This window comes from Nesoenas mayeri (assembly GCF_963082525.1).
Source record: "Nesoenas mayeri genome assembly, chromosome: 12".
In the NCBI taxonomy this organism is placed as follows: Eukaryota; Metazoa; Chordata; class Aves; order Columbiformes; family Columbidae; genus Nesoenas; species Nesoenas mayeri.
The window spans coordinates 8,493,668-8,509,466 of record NC_137547.1 but is presented as its reverse complement, the minus strand read 5'-3'; the positions used below and the strand labels follow the sequence as shown (position 1 = coordinate 8,509,466).

The window sequence follows — 15,799 nt, the reverse complement described above, 5'->3', positions numbered from 1 at the left end:
GTGCTGACCGCTCCAGGGGTCTCTGGAGAAATTTGGAGAGTGGGGAGTGGGTTGGTTAACCCCCTCTCTCATGGGAGCAGGCACATCAGGGGGACCGCAAAGCAGCTTGAGGCTGTGATGCAATTGCCACCCCAACCAAGTCAGGGAGAGGAACCAACGTCTGTGTCCCTCCAGCTCTTAGTCGCAGCCATCAGGGCAGTCGGAGGGCCTGTCCCCTGCTCGCTGAGCACGCAGCGCCTGCCATTAGTGCTAATGGGAGTCAGGCACGCGCAGGGAGCGCCGAGGATGCCCCTGAGCTGCAAATCTACTCGGCAATTTTATTATGTAAATAAATGGTGCTTGCACATACACCTGCTGCTGCTGCTGCTGCTGGTGATGTTCATGGCAAGATATGTAAACAAACAGCAATTCCATTCTAATAGATTTATTTCCTTTCTCGTGAGCCATTAAATTACCTCCAGATTTCATGCAGGTAGAAATCTCTAACGGCGCTGAAATCTTGCTCTGCCTCCGTGGACGGTGGCCCGCAAAGTGTGACAGACACCTATTACTCACAGATATTGTTTTAAGGGGGAGGCAGGGGAGAAACCCGTATCATCCTCAGCATATCAGGGTCTTTGGACGTCCTCTCTTCTCTCCGACAGCACCTGAGCAAACAGGAGCTCTGGAAGTTGCTGGAAAGGGAGAGATGGTTTCCACATGAATAATTGGTGCATTGTTAACATGTGTGTGTTTTTTTCAAAGAAGTTTCAAACTCTTCCCCTCAGGAGCCTTTGGTGCATTATTAATGATCACGGCACACACCAAACCCTCGGTGCACCACAGCGGAGCGGTGCCCTGGGGCAGCCCCGCACCCCTGCGGAAAATGCCCACTTAATTTTGGTCATTGTGTTTCATGAGCCCAGGGAAAGCATTTTGCTGGTCCGAGTGACCAGGTGAGGGCAGATGGACTTGAGGTGCCACAAAGAGCTGCTCCACTGCTATGACAGCATTGGTTAAAGGTTGGACTTGATGATCTTAAAGGCCTTTTCCAACCAAAATGATTCTCCAACCAAAATGGCCCCGGAGGCAGCAGCAAGCCGGTCCTTGGGAGCTTGGCAGGTCTCACCATCATGGTCTGCACAGGATGGAAAAGTAGTACAGGAGCACAAGTTTAAGATTTCAACTTCACACCCTGGATCAGGATTAACAGGAACTTTATCAGGTCCTGTTGTAACTCAAAATATGATCCAAGAGCCTGTGGAAAGGTCAGGACCAGGGCTTGGCCCTGGCTGACTTTGATGCTGGGGGGTTGCAGAGGAGCGCAGGGTTTTCCTGCTGTGTTTCCCTGCCAAAGCGGTCAGGGACGCCAGGAGCCGCAGGGAGCAGAGGAGGAACGGAGCAAACCCCGGGAAAGCAGCCTGATAGCAGAGAACACGGGTGCTGGAGTGCTGGGGTTGGATGGGGGCAAGGAGCCTTCGGCAGCCGAAGCAGTGACCTGTGAGCTGGGACACGCTGCTGCACAACCGACCTCTGCAAAGGAGCCAAACCCCAGAATTTCAGAGCTGCTAATTACTGTTAATTAGCTACAATTTGTGCTCATAACCTCTGTTCTTTGCCAAGATGGCTGACAGCAGTGACAAACATTATTCATTTCGATGCAATAAATCAAGCTAAAGTTGCTTCTGTATATTTAGCCTATCATTTAGCATTTCATTAAATAGATACGTGCATATACATCATCGTTGCTGGGACTGTGTCAATCCCCCTCAGGAACTCGGCTGCCTCGATCAATCCCAGCAGAGCCATGGGGATGCTCCACATTCACCATGTGCCAGGTTATCATCCATCGGACACTGATAACTCAGTGGCCGGTTACACACCCGATATTCCACCGGCAGGTTACTGGCAGCAATGGTACAGTTGCTCCTACAGGGACATGTGGAGGGATGAGGTCTCAGGTTGGAGTCCGGAGTCCAGTTCTGGGCTCCCCACTTCAGGAAGGACAAGGAATTGCTGGGGAGAATCCGGTGGAGGGACACAGAGATGCTCAGGGGTCCAGAGCATCTTTCTGATGAGGAGACACTGAGAGAGCTGGGGCTGTTCAACTGGAAAAGAGAAGCTGAGGGGGATCTTTCTTATTGATGCTGATCAATATCTCAGGGTGGGTGTAAAGCGGATGGACCAGACTCTGTTCAGTAATGCCCAACAACAGGATGAGGGGCAACGAGCATAGACTGAAACATGGGAGGTTCCATCTGAACATGAGTAGAAAATTCTTTACTTTGGGGGTGCCAGAGCCCTGGAACAGGCTGCCTGGACCAAGTATGGAGTTCCCACTGTTTGCTGCTGGCCTCTGCTCAGCTGGAGTCAATGTTCGCTTCCACTGCAGGGAGAAGGAAAGGCAAAGATGTGGCATTAAAACCAGCCTGGAGCTACAAAGAGTAGAAGAATGCTGGCACTAGAATAGGTATATTTCTTTATTTGGTGCTGAGGAGCCTGTACACAGCACGTAACAGCAGCTGCTGCCGCCATGCAGCCCCGGCAGCACCAGGCTTTGCTCTCCATGCCGCTGAGCAGGGCAGAGCTGGGAGCTTTGTGCTGGAGCTTTGCTAATCCAGCCCTGTGGTCCAGCCCAGAGCTGGATCTCCCTTTCCTTGCATAGGACCTGAACTGGGGTTCAACACAGGCGCTGCTTTGCCACAGCGTCTCCTCACTTTGCTCTGTGCTCAGAGGAGGGCTCTGCCTCCTGCTGCTCCATCACTTTCTGGTTGGGCTGCCCAGACCAAGGGGCTGACCAGAGCAGCTCCCATTTGCCCAGTGGCACCTTGCATTCGGTGCCCTCCCTCTCCCAGTGCTCCATAAATAAATTCCCCTAGTCCATCCTAGCACGCTGTATCAATCTTGTTTAATAGACTGGAAAGCTTATTGCATGGCGGCAGGTCGCAAGGAGTGTCGAGGTGATGGATTGCGCCTTCCCGGAGTCGAGCGTCGTTGATGTATAATGAAATATTTATGATTTATTCCAGCTAATAAACTGGAGTGAAGTGTGTGATGTATGTGAGCAGATGGGGGATCTATTGATGCAGTTTTCATTGTGTGGGGGAAGGGAAAGGTCTATGTCCGTAACGGAGACGTATCGCAGAGCGTCCCGTCCCTCTGCCCAGCACAGCGGGCACTTGGCCACAGGGAGGACAGATTCACTAATTCCTATGGACAACCTTTCACACTCACCTCTTCATAGTTTTTCCACCTCCAGCCTCCTGGCTCCACCGTGCCTGTGTTACCTACAAAAAAATAACTTCCCTGGATTTAGGAAACCAGTGAGACATTGAGCTGCCCTGAAAGGGGTAAAACCTGTGAAAAGAAGTGGTCCCACAGCTGCCTTTGGGCAGTCAGAGTGACCGTCACAAGCCTCAGCTGTGTCCCAATTCAGCTGTTCATGCTGGTAAATCCTGGCACAGGGACTGAGCCATAAAACCCTGTTCAGACAAAAGGGGTTCGAGTCCCCAGGTTTTTGCTCTGCTCTCTGAACTGGTGAGAGTATCAGGATGAGGCTCAGGGTCTTCACCACCTGCCCAGACTGTTGGACCAATCCCACCTAGAAAAGAAATCATCATCTTCATCAGTGATGTGTGTGTCTTTGCCAGAGGGTGAGCTCTGCCTCAGCCTGCGATGGACCAGGAGCATCAAGTATCAGTACAGGAAAGCAGGAGAGAGGCAGGAGTTAATCCCAGGGCCGAGCAGAGACGGATGCTCAACCTCCTGCCCGCTGCTCTGCGGTGCGAGCAGCCAGCGAGGCCACTTTGCATCCCGCCAGCTGTTCCCGTTTCTGCCTAATTAAGCCTCTGGATCTGCGTGCTTTGAGATCCTCGGCTAAAAGGCATCAGAGAAGGGCAAAGGCTGATCATTCCGACTGCCTCCCTGCGAGCTTCCCGGGGCTCTGCCAGCTGGGAGCCCCAACACGACGCGCTCGTCTGGTGAGAGCAGCGATTCTCCAGGTAAAGGCAGAGTGGAGGAATGCGGGAGGGTGAGCACCTCGCCTCATTGAGATGAAATCTCTGGAAATGAGGGATCGTGGTGCCAGGAGAGCAGCTGACAGAAGGGGATTCCTCCTGGAGTTTGGGAAAAAAAAAAACCACAAAAAACTTAAAGTCTCCTAAAAGAGCAGGTGTGAGCCCAGCAGGAGCGTCAGCAGCGTGGCAGCAGGGCCTGGTGCTCGCTGCTGCTGGCGGCACGGAGCTGGGGGCACCCCACTCCCCCCGGTACCCCCTGACAGTCTGACACCAGCTGCCGGCACCGGGAACGGGGCTGGCTGGGAGTTGTTTTTCCACTCAGCACAGCTGGAGCGGCCAGTGCTGATTTCTCATGGTGGTGATGGGGCTGGTCCAGCCCCTGAAACAGCAGAGCTGGTCCTGAGCTGGGCTGGGGACATGGCCATGGGACAGGGTCTGTGCTGCAGCAGGATGCTTCCTCATGGACTGTCCGGGGTCTCCGAGGCACATTATGGGATGTGAGGGAGGTCTGATGGCCCTGCCATCCTGCCCCATCCTGGGGAACTGTCACCAGATGGGCAGCCACACAGGTCTCTTCTATGTCTCTGCAGGTCAGTGAGATTCTTAGGAGCATATTTTAGTGCCAGCATTGGGTTAATGGGTGGACTTGATGAACTTGGGGTTCTCTTCCAACAGAAATGATTCTTTGATTCTGTGTCTTCTGGAAAAGTGGCTGTGAGACATCTCCACTCTCCAGCCCAGCTCCCTGAGGAGCACTGGGCTTAGCACAAAGAATTTGAAAGCCAAGGCTTAAATTGCAAAATCTGGAATGATTCCTTGACAGCAACAGGCCTAATTATTATTAGAAAGTACTGGAACCACATTGTGCTGCAGGCAGGGAAGAGCCCACCAGCATCCTCCCTGCCAGCCCCACAGACCCAACGTGCTTCCCTGCACTCCTCACCCGCGCCTTTATTCTACAGGCACTTCCCAAACCTGGAAAAGCTATTCCAGCAGCCAGGGAGCTATTAAACCAGCAGGTCCAGCCGGCTGGGCCCACAAGCACTTTGTAGTCACTCTGCTGGGATGGTGGGGTGGGTGACGACAGCACTGGACACCCAGCCTTGCCCCAGAGCACCATTCCCCAGAGCAAGGGCTGTGCCCAGTGCAAGGGGATGCTCCGCAGCATCTGAGCAAGGCTCTGGAGCGCCCATGAGAGCATTACCTGCCACCGTGGCAGGAAGGTAAAAATAATCCAGTTTTCTCTCTTAACCAAACAGATTCCCTTTCAAAGGGATGTTTTGACACTTCTCAGCATTTTCGGCTGTGCAGCAATTGGTGTGCAAAAGCATCAGGTAACTGTGGCCTTGAGCGGCAGGGACATTCACAGCGCGGTGCTGAGACAGAGTCACCAGTGTCCCAACTCTCCTGCCTTCCAGGGGCCACGTCCTCAAGCCGGACCAGGTTTGATAACACACAAAACTTTCTCCTCCGACACCACAGACTCCCAGGCACCAACACCCCTTCCCTCCTGCTTTTCCCCACTGCTGCCTTGCCACATGTTACTGGTGCCAGATCTGCCCAGCTTCAACCCTGCCCAACAACACAGCCAGGGAGGTCCTGAGCGAATCTTCCATATCGCAGCTGCAAACAGCAAAATCGGCTGGCTCCGATGCTCTGGGGCCAGGATCTCTTCATGGTGTTGGTGAACTGCGTGGCTTCGGTTTGCAAACCTTGCAGTGCGTCCTCAGGTGCCTGTGCTGTCCTGCTTCCCATCTGCTTGGGAAACGCCTGCCACATTTCTTCTGGGGAGCATTAAGAGCAAAGAAATAGGTATATAAATAATGTGGGGATGGTGAAAAACCTCCCAGAAGCCAGGAAAGGCCAGGTGACAATTTGTGGGTCGGCGTGGTGCCGCATTGCTCTCCTGTCATCTCGCTGTGCCAGTTTTCAGCTCACAGAGCCACAGCTGCAGCTCACACATTGCAACCAACACTGTCGTTGTCACAAAGCTGGTGACACGTTACCAAACAATTGTTCATCTTGCTGTCCTTCTAGGCACTGAGTGACATTTGTCCCCGGCGAACAGGGTCATTGTGTCTGCAGACCCCTTATGAGGGCAACACTGTCACTGTTCGCTGGGTTTTTCCAGCAGACCCTAGGACAGTTCTAGCTCTGCATCTAGACTGGGCTTAAGTCATCATTCCTCATGATTTACCTAAAAATTCACATTTTTCTCCCGTGCACTTCTGCTATCTCAGAGCTTCTCCAGGCTGCTCAGCATTTCATTTGCCAGCCAAAGTGTTCTCTTGGTCAATATTTGGTTCAAATATTTGCTCATGACACCTTTGATGTAGAAGCGTTGCTGTGTTTGCCCGGAACAAGCTGACCCATGGGCGAGGGATTTGGCTCATAACCAGGGCAGGTTTGCTCCTGGAACTCTGCTCTTGGGCGCAAAGAGGCTCTTGTGGCTTAGTCCCTGGGAGATCTTTCCACCGTGTGAAGGACGGGCACAACCCAAGTGGCAGAATCACAAGGGCCTTTTACATCTTTGCAAGAAGTACTTTGCAACATGAAGAACCTTCTTGCAGAAAACTCTGGGGTTTGAGTTTGAAAATAGTTTGGAAATAGAGTTTCCATTGCCATCTGTCTGCTTCTTAAAGTTGGTTTGGGCAACCAAACTACAATCCTACAGCCATTGCCAAGTAGCTATCTATAGACAACCCTTACCTCTAAACAGTTCTTACCAAAAAGCCTCATTTTTTAAAATAAAAGTAACCTGGAAAAGGTCTTTTATACCTTTTACATAGTGCCTGATGGTTCATGGCAGGATTCATGCCAGCTTGTGGTGTGGTACGCACTGAGCTTGCAGGCTTATGATGTCCACAGTTCACTTTGAGGTGCTGAATGAGCCATCCTGGTGCCTGGTTTTATTTTTATATATATATATCTACACGTACACACACACACATATGTATGTATAACCAGCCAGGTTGGATGAGGCTTTGAGCAACCTGGTCTAGTAGAAGATGTCCCTGCCCATGGCAGGGAAGTTGGAACTAGATGATCCTTAAGTTCCATTCCAACCCAAACCATTCTATTATTATTATATATATGTATTTATTTATTTAAATATCTCTATATACATAATAGTCTGAAACTCCAGCAAAGTGCAGCCCACCCGGCACAGGAGCCTGTTCAGTATGCAGCTCAGCAGAGCCTTTAACATTTCACGGAACAGATGCCCACGAAGCATCTTGAAACCAATCCAAAGGTAGTGGTGACGGCTGCTGTCAGGGAAACAATAATCCCACGGCCTTGCCAGCATCAGCTGCGCCGCAGCCCCAGCACTGAGCCACGTGTGGTGGCGGTTTCTGCCACTGGCTGCTTTGTCTGATGAAAGGAGCCCAGTCGGAGGTGGCCGGGGCACGCAGAGATGGGAATGTGGTGTCAGAGACACTCACCTTCTCATCAGACAAAATCTCCTTCCCTGCGCAGCTGCCTGCAAGGAAGGAAATACCGTTTTGTCTTCATGCTGGGGGAGCATCTGAGAGCGGGCACGACTGTCCTGACCTGCTGCTGTGTCCCACGTGCCACAGGATAGAAAGGCTTGAGAGTGAAGATGGAGAGGTGATGGGGTGCTGCTGGGGTCCACCATGCCAAAATGAGGTTGTCTCACTGCTGCGAGCTCACGTCAATCCTCCTGAAACAACAGCATAGTGCCAGGCAGCTCCCGAGGCAGAATGGGGACAAGGCTGATATGGCAGGAGGACAAGATATCCTGCAGCCTGGGAGGCCTGCCCTGGGGAGTTTGCAGGGCCTGCTGATAGCTAGAGCAGTTGTTTCCATTTCAGACAAGAAGAGCTGGTGTTTCAGGAGCACACATGTGCTGAAGCCACTCTTTGGTGAACTGCTTCTACCACATCCCTCCTGTCCCTGCGCTGCTCCCTGAGAGCCCCCGGCACGGCTGCTGGAAAGGAGGAACAGCAGAAAGGTGGCTTGGAAGGTGGTGTCATTTAATGGGGGAAAAGCCCTGTTCTCTGCTCAAAAATCCTCCCCATCACTTCTGTTCACCCACACAGGCACAGTGCTCCTAGGCTGCCGGGCAAAGAGCACCGTGCGCTGCAGCTCGCTGGAGGTGGCAGCTTTAATAATGGAGCAGAAAAAACGGGGAACAGAGCATGCTGCCAGCAGCAGGGCAGTCTGCAGGGCTGGGGAACTTGTGCACAAGGACCCGCGTCAGGTGCCCCAGGGAGTCGGGCACAACCTTCGCCCTAGGCCCTTGGTGCAGTGCCAGGTTTGGAAATGACACTCTTAGCACTGTTAAACAGCAGCATGTGGGGGAGAGTCATTAAGCAAATGACAGCATCCTTTTAACTAGTCTTGCTGGCCCAGGAAATCCCCAGGAAACCTTTGCTGCGCTGGATGTGCCGGCGCACACACTGTCTTGATGTGCCGGGCTGGTAGCAGATGGTGCGGGGCAGAGGGTAATGTGGCTGTCCTCGGCGGTGGCGGTTCCCCGGAGCGAGCTCCGGCCTGTCAGCGCGGGAACTGACAGCGAGAGCCTGATGCTCGGCTTCGGGGAGAGAGGAGGCAGAAAGAAAGAGATGGGGGAAAATTACAGAGCTCGTCCCAGAAGCTCACAGTAATCACAATAATAATGCCAACCGCCCGCCATGCCACGCAGGGCTGGCTTGTTTCCTGGGAGCAGAGCCCGACCCCCCCTGGCTCCAAGCTCCTTTCAGGCAGTTCAGAGATCAGAAGGTCTCCCCTCAGCTCCTGTTCTCCAGCTGAACCCCCCAGGTCCCTCAGCCGCTCCATCACACTTGTGCTCCAGCCCCTCACCAGCTCCGTTCCCTTCTCTCAACTCGCTCCAGCACCACAAGGGTGGGACAGGAGTGGGGCAGAGATGAGACTCTGATGATGGGCTCTGCCCTGGCACTTTGCTTTTCAAACAGGCTCCAGAGAAACCACTGTGGTTGACACCTCCCAGCAGACCCAAGGGCACCCAGGGATGTGTATCTCCTGTCCCCACCCAGGACCTGTCCCTGGGACCATCCTCCCCATCACAGCACAGGGGAAAGTGCCAGTGTGGCAGCTTTCCTGTGCTTCAGTCCTACAGAGCAACAGGGGAACTGTGTATCACTGAACCAGGGCTGAATTCCCTCTCCTCTCCCTGTCTTCTCTGTGTCAATAAGCAGCTCCTGATGTCCCTGCCAAAGCTCGTGTCTCTCTGCTCCCCCAGTGCCGCCTTTTAATTAATGTTCACTCTCCAGTCCTGTGTCAGTCACACCTGCCACAGCGGTACCGGGCGCAGAAGGTAGTTTATCACAGCAGTCATGAATTCCTTTCAACCCTGAGCAGCCAAACACTCAGAGAGCTCTAGTTTAAAACTCCCCCCAAAACTTACAAATATTCCACACAGCCTTCGATATCCGCAAGAGCGCCAAGAGGCAGGCAGGCAAATACGGGCACAATTAATCATTCCCGAGCTGAACCGAGCAGGATGAGCTGGTCGGGATTTTGGCACATGCCAGCTGAGCTGGGACACAGCTCTTGGGGTGAGCAGCCCAAATTTCACAACTGATGCTAATATTTCATTGCTTTGACACCAGAAATCTCTGGGTATTTGCTGCCTTTGCACACACCACATACAAACTCCACAGCTGGCAACAGTGTTTTGTAAAATTGGGGGACACCAGGGGGAAAAGGCAGCACTGGGAGGGCCAGAAGGAGCACTGGAAAGGAGGAGAGTGAGACAGAGGTGGAGTTCAGTGACTTGAGATTAGGGGAGATTCAGGCTGAAGATGAGTAAGAAATTTGTTGCAGTTATGGTGGTAAAATACTGGCCCAGGTTCCCAGAGAGGTGGTGGATGAACCATCCCTGGAGACATCCCAGGCCAGGCTGGACGGGGCTGTGAGCAACCTGAGCTGGTGAGGATGTCCCTGCTCATGGCAGGGGGGGCACTGGGGGAGCTGGGAACATCCCTTCAACCCAAACTCTTCTGTGAATTCTGTGAATGGTGGGGGGTCCTCATCTCTGCTGGGTGACACTGAGTCCCCTGCAGAAGTGGGGGCCTCATCTCTGTAGGAGAGAACCAGGGGCCACATGCTCCTTGGCACTGGGGACGCTTTTCTCTTGGCCACCCAATGGAGATCCCAGCTCTCAACCCATCCCGAGCCCACCTGCACAGCTTACCCCAAACCCGAGGCTGGGCAGGTCCTCCTGGGCTGTGGAACCCCAGGCTGTTCTCCTGCCATGGATTTTCAATGCGGAGATGGAGCAAGGCGAGCAAACATGGGAACTCCAGCAAAGGTTCACCCCACTTTGTTGGAAGTTGCATTTTTGCTCTGCCAATCTCGGTGTCATCTTCGCATTTGAGCCTTCCAGCCAGTGGTGAGATGAGGTCTGGGAGCGGAGCCGCAGCGGGGAGCGGGACGGCTGTGCGGACACAACGGCAGCACCTGTCAATTAAGGAGAGGATGGAGACTGATGCTAAGGGCCCCCCCGGTGCTGCCATTAAGGCTCTGAAATGGAAATGAGAGGTCCCCAGCCCCCCCTTGCCCCCCCTTGGTTGGCAAAGGCTCTATTAGCAGGATGTGAGTAATCATCTTAAGCAGCTATCAAAGCGCGCCAGCTTGTTAAGCATTTAGCCAGGTTGTGCTGACGTGACCTCGCTTCTCAATCTTCCCAGCCTTGGTGCCAGCAGCTAATTACTGTGTCACACCTGCCACACGACTTGTCCCCCCGCAGAAGGGACAGGTCGGAGTCAAGGTGTTGCTCAGGACAGCCTCGTCTTCCCAACGTTGTCCTCCAGCTTTTGTTATTAGCAGTAGCCACACAGGAATCGGAGGGAAACCCCTCACTGCTGGGTGTCCTCAGGGCAAAGGGGTGGCAGGGCTGGTGACTGCGGCCGGGACACACACACGGTGCTGGAGGTGCTGGGAAACACCCGCCATGGCTTTCATAGGCAGCTGGAGGTGGGTGTCTCATTGCATGGGCCAGCGGGTGGGAGGAAGAGGATGTTGGGGACTATGTGATGGGGGCTGAGCAGCCCCAGCAGTGGCAGAGGTGGCAGAGGTCGAGGAGGAGGCACGTCCTACCAGGATGGGAGAACTGAGGTCTTCGTGACAGATGAGACAAGGAAGGGGCTGAGCCGGAGCTGCTTGTCTTGTGGTCCATGTTGGGAGGTCACTGGGGACCACATCCACCTGCAGCGATGGCTTCTGCGTCCGTTGCTTCTGTATTAAAGGGCTTCTGGACACACAGTCTTATTCTTCCCTGTCCCTCCACAGAAAAGTAGTGTCTGTGTGATCTTGGCATGTCCCTGGGAGCAGGCTGACATCCCTGAGGTCCCTGCAGAGATGGTCATGGGTGTCACACCAAGCATGGCCATCCCCATGTGCCAGAATAAGGAGCTGGGACTGTCACATCCACGTGGCAGGAAAGGCAGAGGAGAAACAAGGGGATGGTCCCTGATCAGCCCACTTTGCCTTCCAGGGGACACGGCAGCATACAAAGACGGCGTTTACTGGATCAAGGGCCGCACCTCGGTAGACATCATCAAAAACGGGGGGTTCAAAATCAGCGCTCTGGAGGTGGAACGGCATCTGCTTGCACACCCACACATCACAGGTACGCTGCTCTTCCCTGGGTCCCGCGGCAGGGGGGACAGGGACACGGCCCCAGCCCCAGCTCAGCCGGTGCAGGCGCAGGGCTGCCCGAGGGCTCGTGCCTGGGGGCTGTTTCCCAGCCCCCCGTTAGCGAGGCTGGGGCCGAGTGAAGAGCAGGCTGCGTTTGAAGCTGCCGTTACTTGTCTCTCGGGGCCGAAGCCGCGAAGCCTGCGGCCAAGTGCCAAGTCAGCAGCAGCTCTCATCTGATTTTGGAAATGAGACTATAATTAAATCTATCCTGCCCTTGTGCGTGACCCTGTACGAGGGGGTGGAAGCGCTGCCCCCGGCTCCACACCACCCTGTACATCGTATTCCTCCCCCTGGACTCACTCAAACCATGGGGTTTCCTGCCTTTTCCTTGACGAAAAGTTCTTGGAAAATGTGTCAGCACAAAAATCCTGTAGTTTTCCTATACCGACATCCCACAGCATCCTCCAAGCACTGCCCTTCCCTGCCGCTGGCACCTACCAGTGCCGAGTTCTTCTTCTCCCCCAGCCCCAGGAATCGCTTGAGGTGCTCAGCCCTCGGTCCTCTGCTTTCTCTGCAGACGTGGCCGTGATCGGGCCCCCGGACATGGTGTGGGGCCAACGGGTCAGCGCCGTCGTGCAGTTGCGCAAGGGCAAGATGCTTTCTGTGAAGGACCTGAAGGAGTGGGCCAGGTACGACACCACGGGGTGAGCGGCACAGGGACAGCACACTCCGAGCCTGCGGCGGCCCTGGCAGTGACACAGTGCCACGGGCTCTGGGGATAGAGAAAAAACTGCAGCTCCAACTTAGCTCCACTAAGATAATGGAAATAAATGGGCCTCTCACCCCAAAAGCACCTTTGATAAATGACCAAGCAGCTCTTACCCCGCAGCCCTGAACTCAGCCACCAGCAAGTGCCAGGGCAGGGGAAGCTCCACATTTTCTCAGCAGCGAGAACATTTGCTCAGCTCTTCCCTGGGTTTTGCAATCACCCCTTGCTCACCTTCCCCGCCTGCGCTGGACACCAGCCCAGGCCCCAGTTCATCCCAGACATCTCCTGTGGGGTCTGGAGAGCAGGGTGACACCAGAGCACATGAACCTCGCTTGGAGCCATTGCAGTACCCATGAGCACGGCACAGAGCAGCTGCCTGCATCCTGCAAGGTTTCAGCATCAAAACCTGCACCTTCTGCTTCAAATCGGTCAGAGAATGGCCAGCACTGAGGTTTCAGGCACGGGCCGTGGGAGCATAAGCAGGCAGGAGCCAGGAAGCAGAATCACCAGGTTCATCACTAATATTCCGTTAGCAAAATATTTAATAGCAAATTCTTTCTTTTCCTGGCGGCTCCCTCCTTCAGGCGGTGGATATTTTTGGCAAGGCTGGCGCTATTTTGCAAGCGGCAGGAGCACTTGTTTCATCAGGGGCCGCGCAGCAGCCAATTAAAGATTTCCCCTGGATTTGCAAAAATCACAGTTGGGAGACTGCGATTTAGCACATGCAAGGAAGACGCTCGCTGGCCGGCTGCTGCTCTGATTAAACCGTCACGTCGTGGGGGAAGAGAAGCAAACAAAGAAACCAAACCCACGGGGGTGGCTGCTGGGGCAAGGGGGCCAAGCCCCTGCTGGGATGTCCCACCCCTACGGGCACCTCTGTGCTGCACACACCGAAACCCACTGGGACTCCTGCTCTTCCCCGGGCACCCACAGCCACCAGCAGCTTCTGTTTGGTTTGCTGATGTCCCGTTGCAAGTTGAGATGTCCCTTCCCAGCCTGGCTCAGCCTGTCCTGGTCTGTACGGGGTCTGGTGCTCTGGGATCCCCCATCCCGGAACCCCTCTCGGCCTCAGCAGGAGCGATGGAGAGTGGGGAGGGGTATCGTCACCGTGCTGTGGGGTGGCTGCTCATCCCTAAGGGACACCGTGACCCCTGCAGATCCCTTCTTCCACCACTCACAGCTGTGCTTTGCGGGTCACTCAGGTGTTGCTCTGGGTGTCCCTGTGCTCCCCGTCCCAGGCTGCTCCCCCTCATCCCTGCGTGTCTGTCCCTATTGCCATCTCCAGCTCCCTAGGCAGGCACAATGCTGTTCTGCCAGTGCTGAGCAAGGTCATGAGCCCTTGAAACAAAACCCCCAGAGGGTTGGGGGTGTCCAGCTGCCCACCCAGAGCCCTCGGGGCTGCTGCTCCCTGCCCAGTGCCGGCTCCAGGCTCCCCCCCACCTCTCCCTCTCACCCTGTCTCTCCGCTTTATTTTTTATGTCACTTACATTTGTTTGGCCCTTTTCTCACACTCCCTGGCAGGAGACACATGTCCCTCTTCAGAGTGATTCATTTTGCGGCTTTCGCCTCCAATCGTGCTTCCCGGCGACAGGCGCCATCCCGAGTTAGTGGCATCCATATGGCGGGGGTGCTGGTGGCAGGCGGGGGGAGGAGGGCAGGCAATGGTTGAAGGGCTCAGCAGACTTGGCACCTCGCATCAGAGTCAGTGCCAGGACGCTGCCGGAGCTGGGCATGGCCCCAGGTTGGTGACACACAGGCAGCAGAAGGCAGGAGAGCCCCCCTTCCGTGCTCAGCAAAGCACACGGGGACAACGCTCAGTGCTCAGGCTCCCTCCCGCAGCAGGGAGACCCCCGGGGGCTGGAGCACATGGCAAAGCACAGGGAGGGGACCCACCTGCAGTATCTTCCTTGGGGACCAGCACCAGGAACACAGGGGGTCCGGCGGCCGTCACACTGCTGAGCTGTTTTCCCTCCCCATTGCTAACGAGGAGAATTGACAAATCCGCAGGAGGGTGGGTGTTTTGGGGTGCTGGTGAGGTGCATTGTGCTCACAGGTTGCTGCATGGCAGGGCTGGCAGCCCAGGGACCCTGCACAGGCAGCATCCCCACTGATGGGGCTGAATGTGGTAGCATGGCCGGGTACTGGGGTCCCTGGGCAGCCCCAAACACAGCGAGCGATGAGCTGGGTACGGGGTCTGGCCAGGCAGCACAGGCAGGAGCAGAACTTTGGCAGAGAGGAGCTCATAGGATCATCAATGGGCTCCTAGGGGCTGCTGGCACTGTGGGTGCCCCCAGGACAGCTCATCCTGCAGAGGGACTGCTCTCCAGTCCCCCTGGTTTGCAGCACAGCGATGTGTGACCAGCGAACGCTGCGACAGCTCAGCCCTGCTGCACTCCTGGGGTCAGCACTGAGCCTGGATGGAACCAGGGCATGGTCAGAGTTCCACCGAAGGTGCTGTCCCGTGGTCCCACTGCCTGGAGAGCCAGGGCGATTTGGCTGGGCACTGCAATGCAGGGTCCTGGAGTCCCCATTGGGTCTGTCTTGGATCAGGCTCTGAGGATGAAGGGGCTGGAATCACAGATGGTTTGTGTTGAAGGGACGTTCCCAGCTCCCCCAGTGCCCCCCTGCCATGAGCAGGGACATCTTCACCAGCTCAGGTTGCTCAGAGCCCCGTCCAGCCTGGCCTGGGATGTCTCCAGGGATGGTTCATCCACCACCTCTCTGGCCAACCTGGGCCAGGCTCTCACCACCCTCAGTGTAAAAAGATTGTTCCTTAAGCGCTGCTCTGTCAGCCGTAACAGACTGTGCTTCTGCGTTGCAGGGACAGCATGGCGCCATACGCCATCCCCACCGAGCTGATCGTGGTGGAGGAGATCCCGCGCAATCAGATGGGAAAAGTCAACAAGAAGGAGCTTCTGCAGCGCTTTTACCCAGCCTAGCGCACAGCCCCAGGCCAGGATGGGGAGCCCGGGGGGTCCTCCATTGCACCCATCCTTACTCTGCAGCGGCACTGATGTGTCCCCAGCAGTGATCAGCAACAGTAGCTCTGGGCTCATTGCAGTCTGGTCCATGAATAAAGTGCAATAAAAGCAAGATTTGTCCTGTGTGGTCTCCTCCTTGGCTGAACTAAGCCCAAGCTGTAGGGCCACCTTGTGCAGGAGCTGTTTGCAGGAGGCTCAGGGCAGCAGGGGATCAATGCTGGGGGGCAGGACCCCACCTGTGCCAGCACTGGCAGCAGCAGCACATGCTGGCCAAAGTTGCTCTGTATAGGTGCTGGGAGGCAGGTGAAAAGGTGACACCATAAACGCCTCTGCACCCTTATAGCTCTGCCTCAGGCCATGTGCGGCTCATCAGCAGATTAAATTACTCGCCAGATGAAACTTGTGTTTGCAGCCAGCTGCCATGGTGCTGG

General features: G+C 55.1%; 1 protein-coding gene across 3 annotated transcripts in view; it reads left to right on the top strand.

Moving 5' to 3' along the window:
* ACSF3 (acyl-CoA synthetase family member 3) overlaps positions 1 to 15,463 on the top strand; it is a 59,427-nt gene extending 43,964 nt beyond the window's left edge. For 2 of the 3 annotated variants that reach the window (XM_080352303.1, XM_080352304.1), the window contains exons 9-11: positions 11,476 to 11,610; positions 12,196 to 12,307; positions 15,209 to 15,463. In XM_080352303.1, the coding sequence (XP_080208429.1) occupies positions 11,476 to 11,610; positions 12,196 to 12,307; positions 15,209 to 15,326 (365 nt within the window). In that variant the 3' untranslated portion in view covers positions 15,327 to 15,463. The remainder of the gene's footprint in view (positions 1 to 11,475; positions 11,611 to 12,195; positions 12,308 to 15,208) is intronic. The other variant, XM_080352305.1, reaches the window with a different exon arrangement.
* Positions 15,464 to 15,799: the final 336 nt, after the last annotated feature.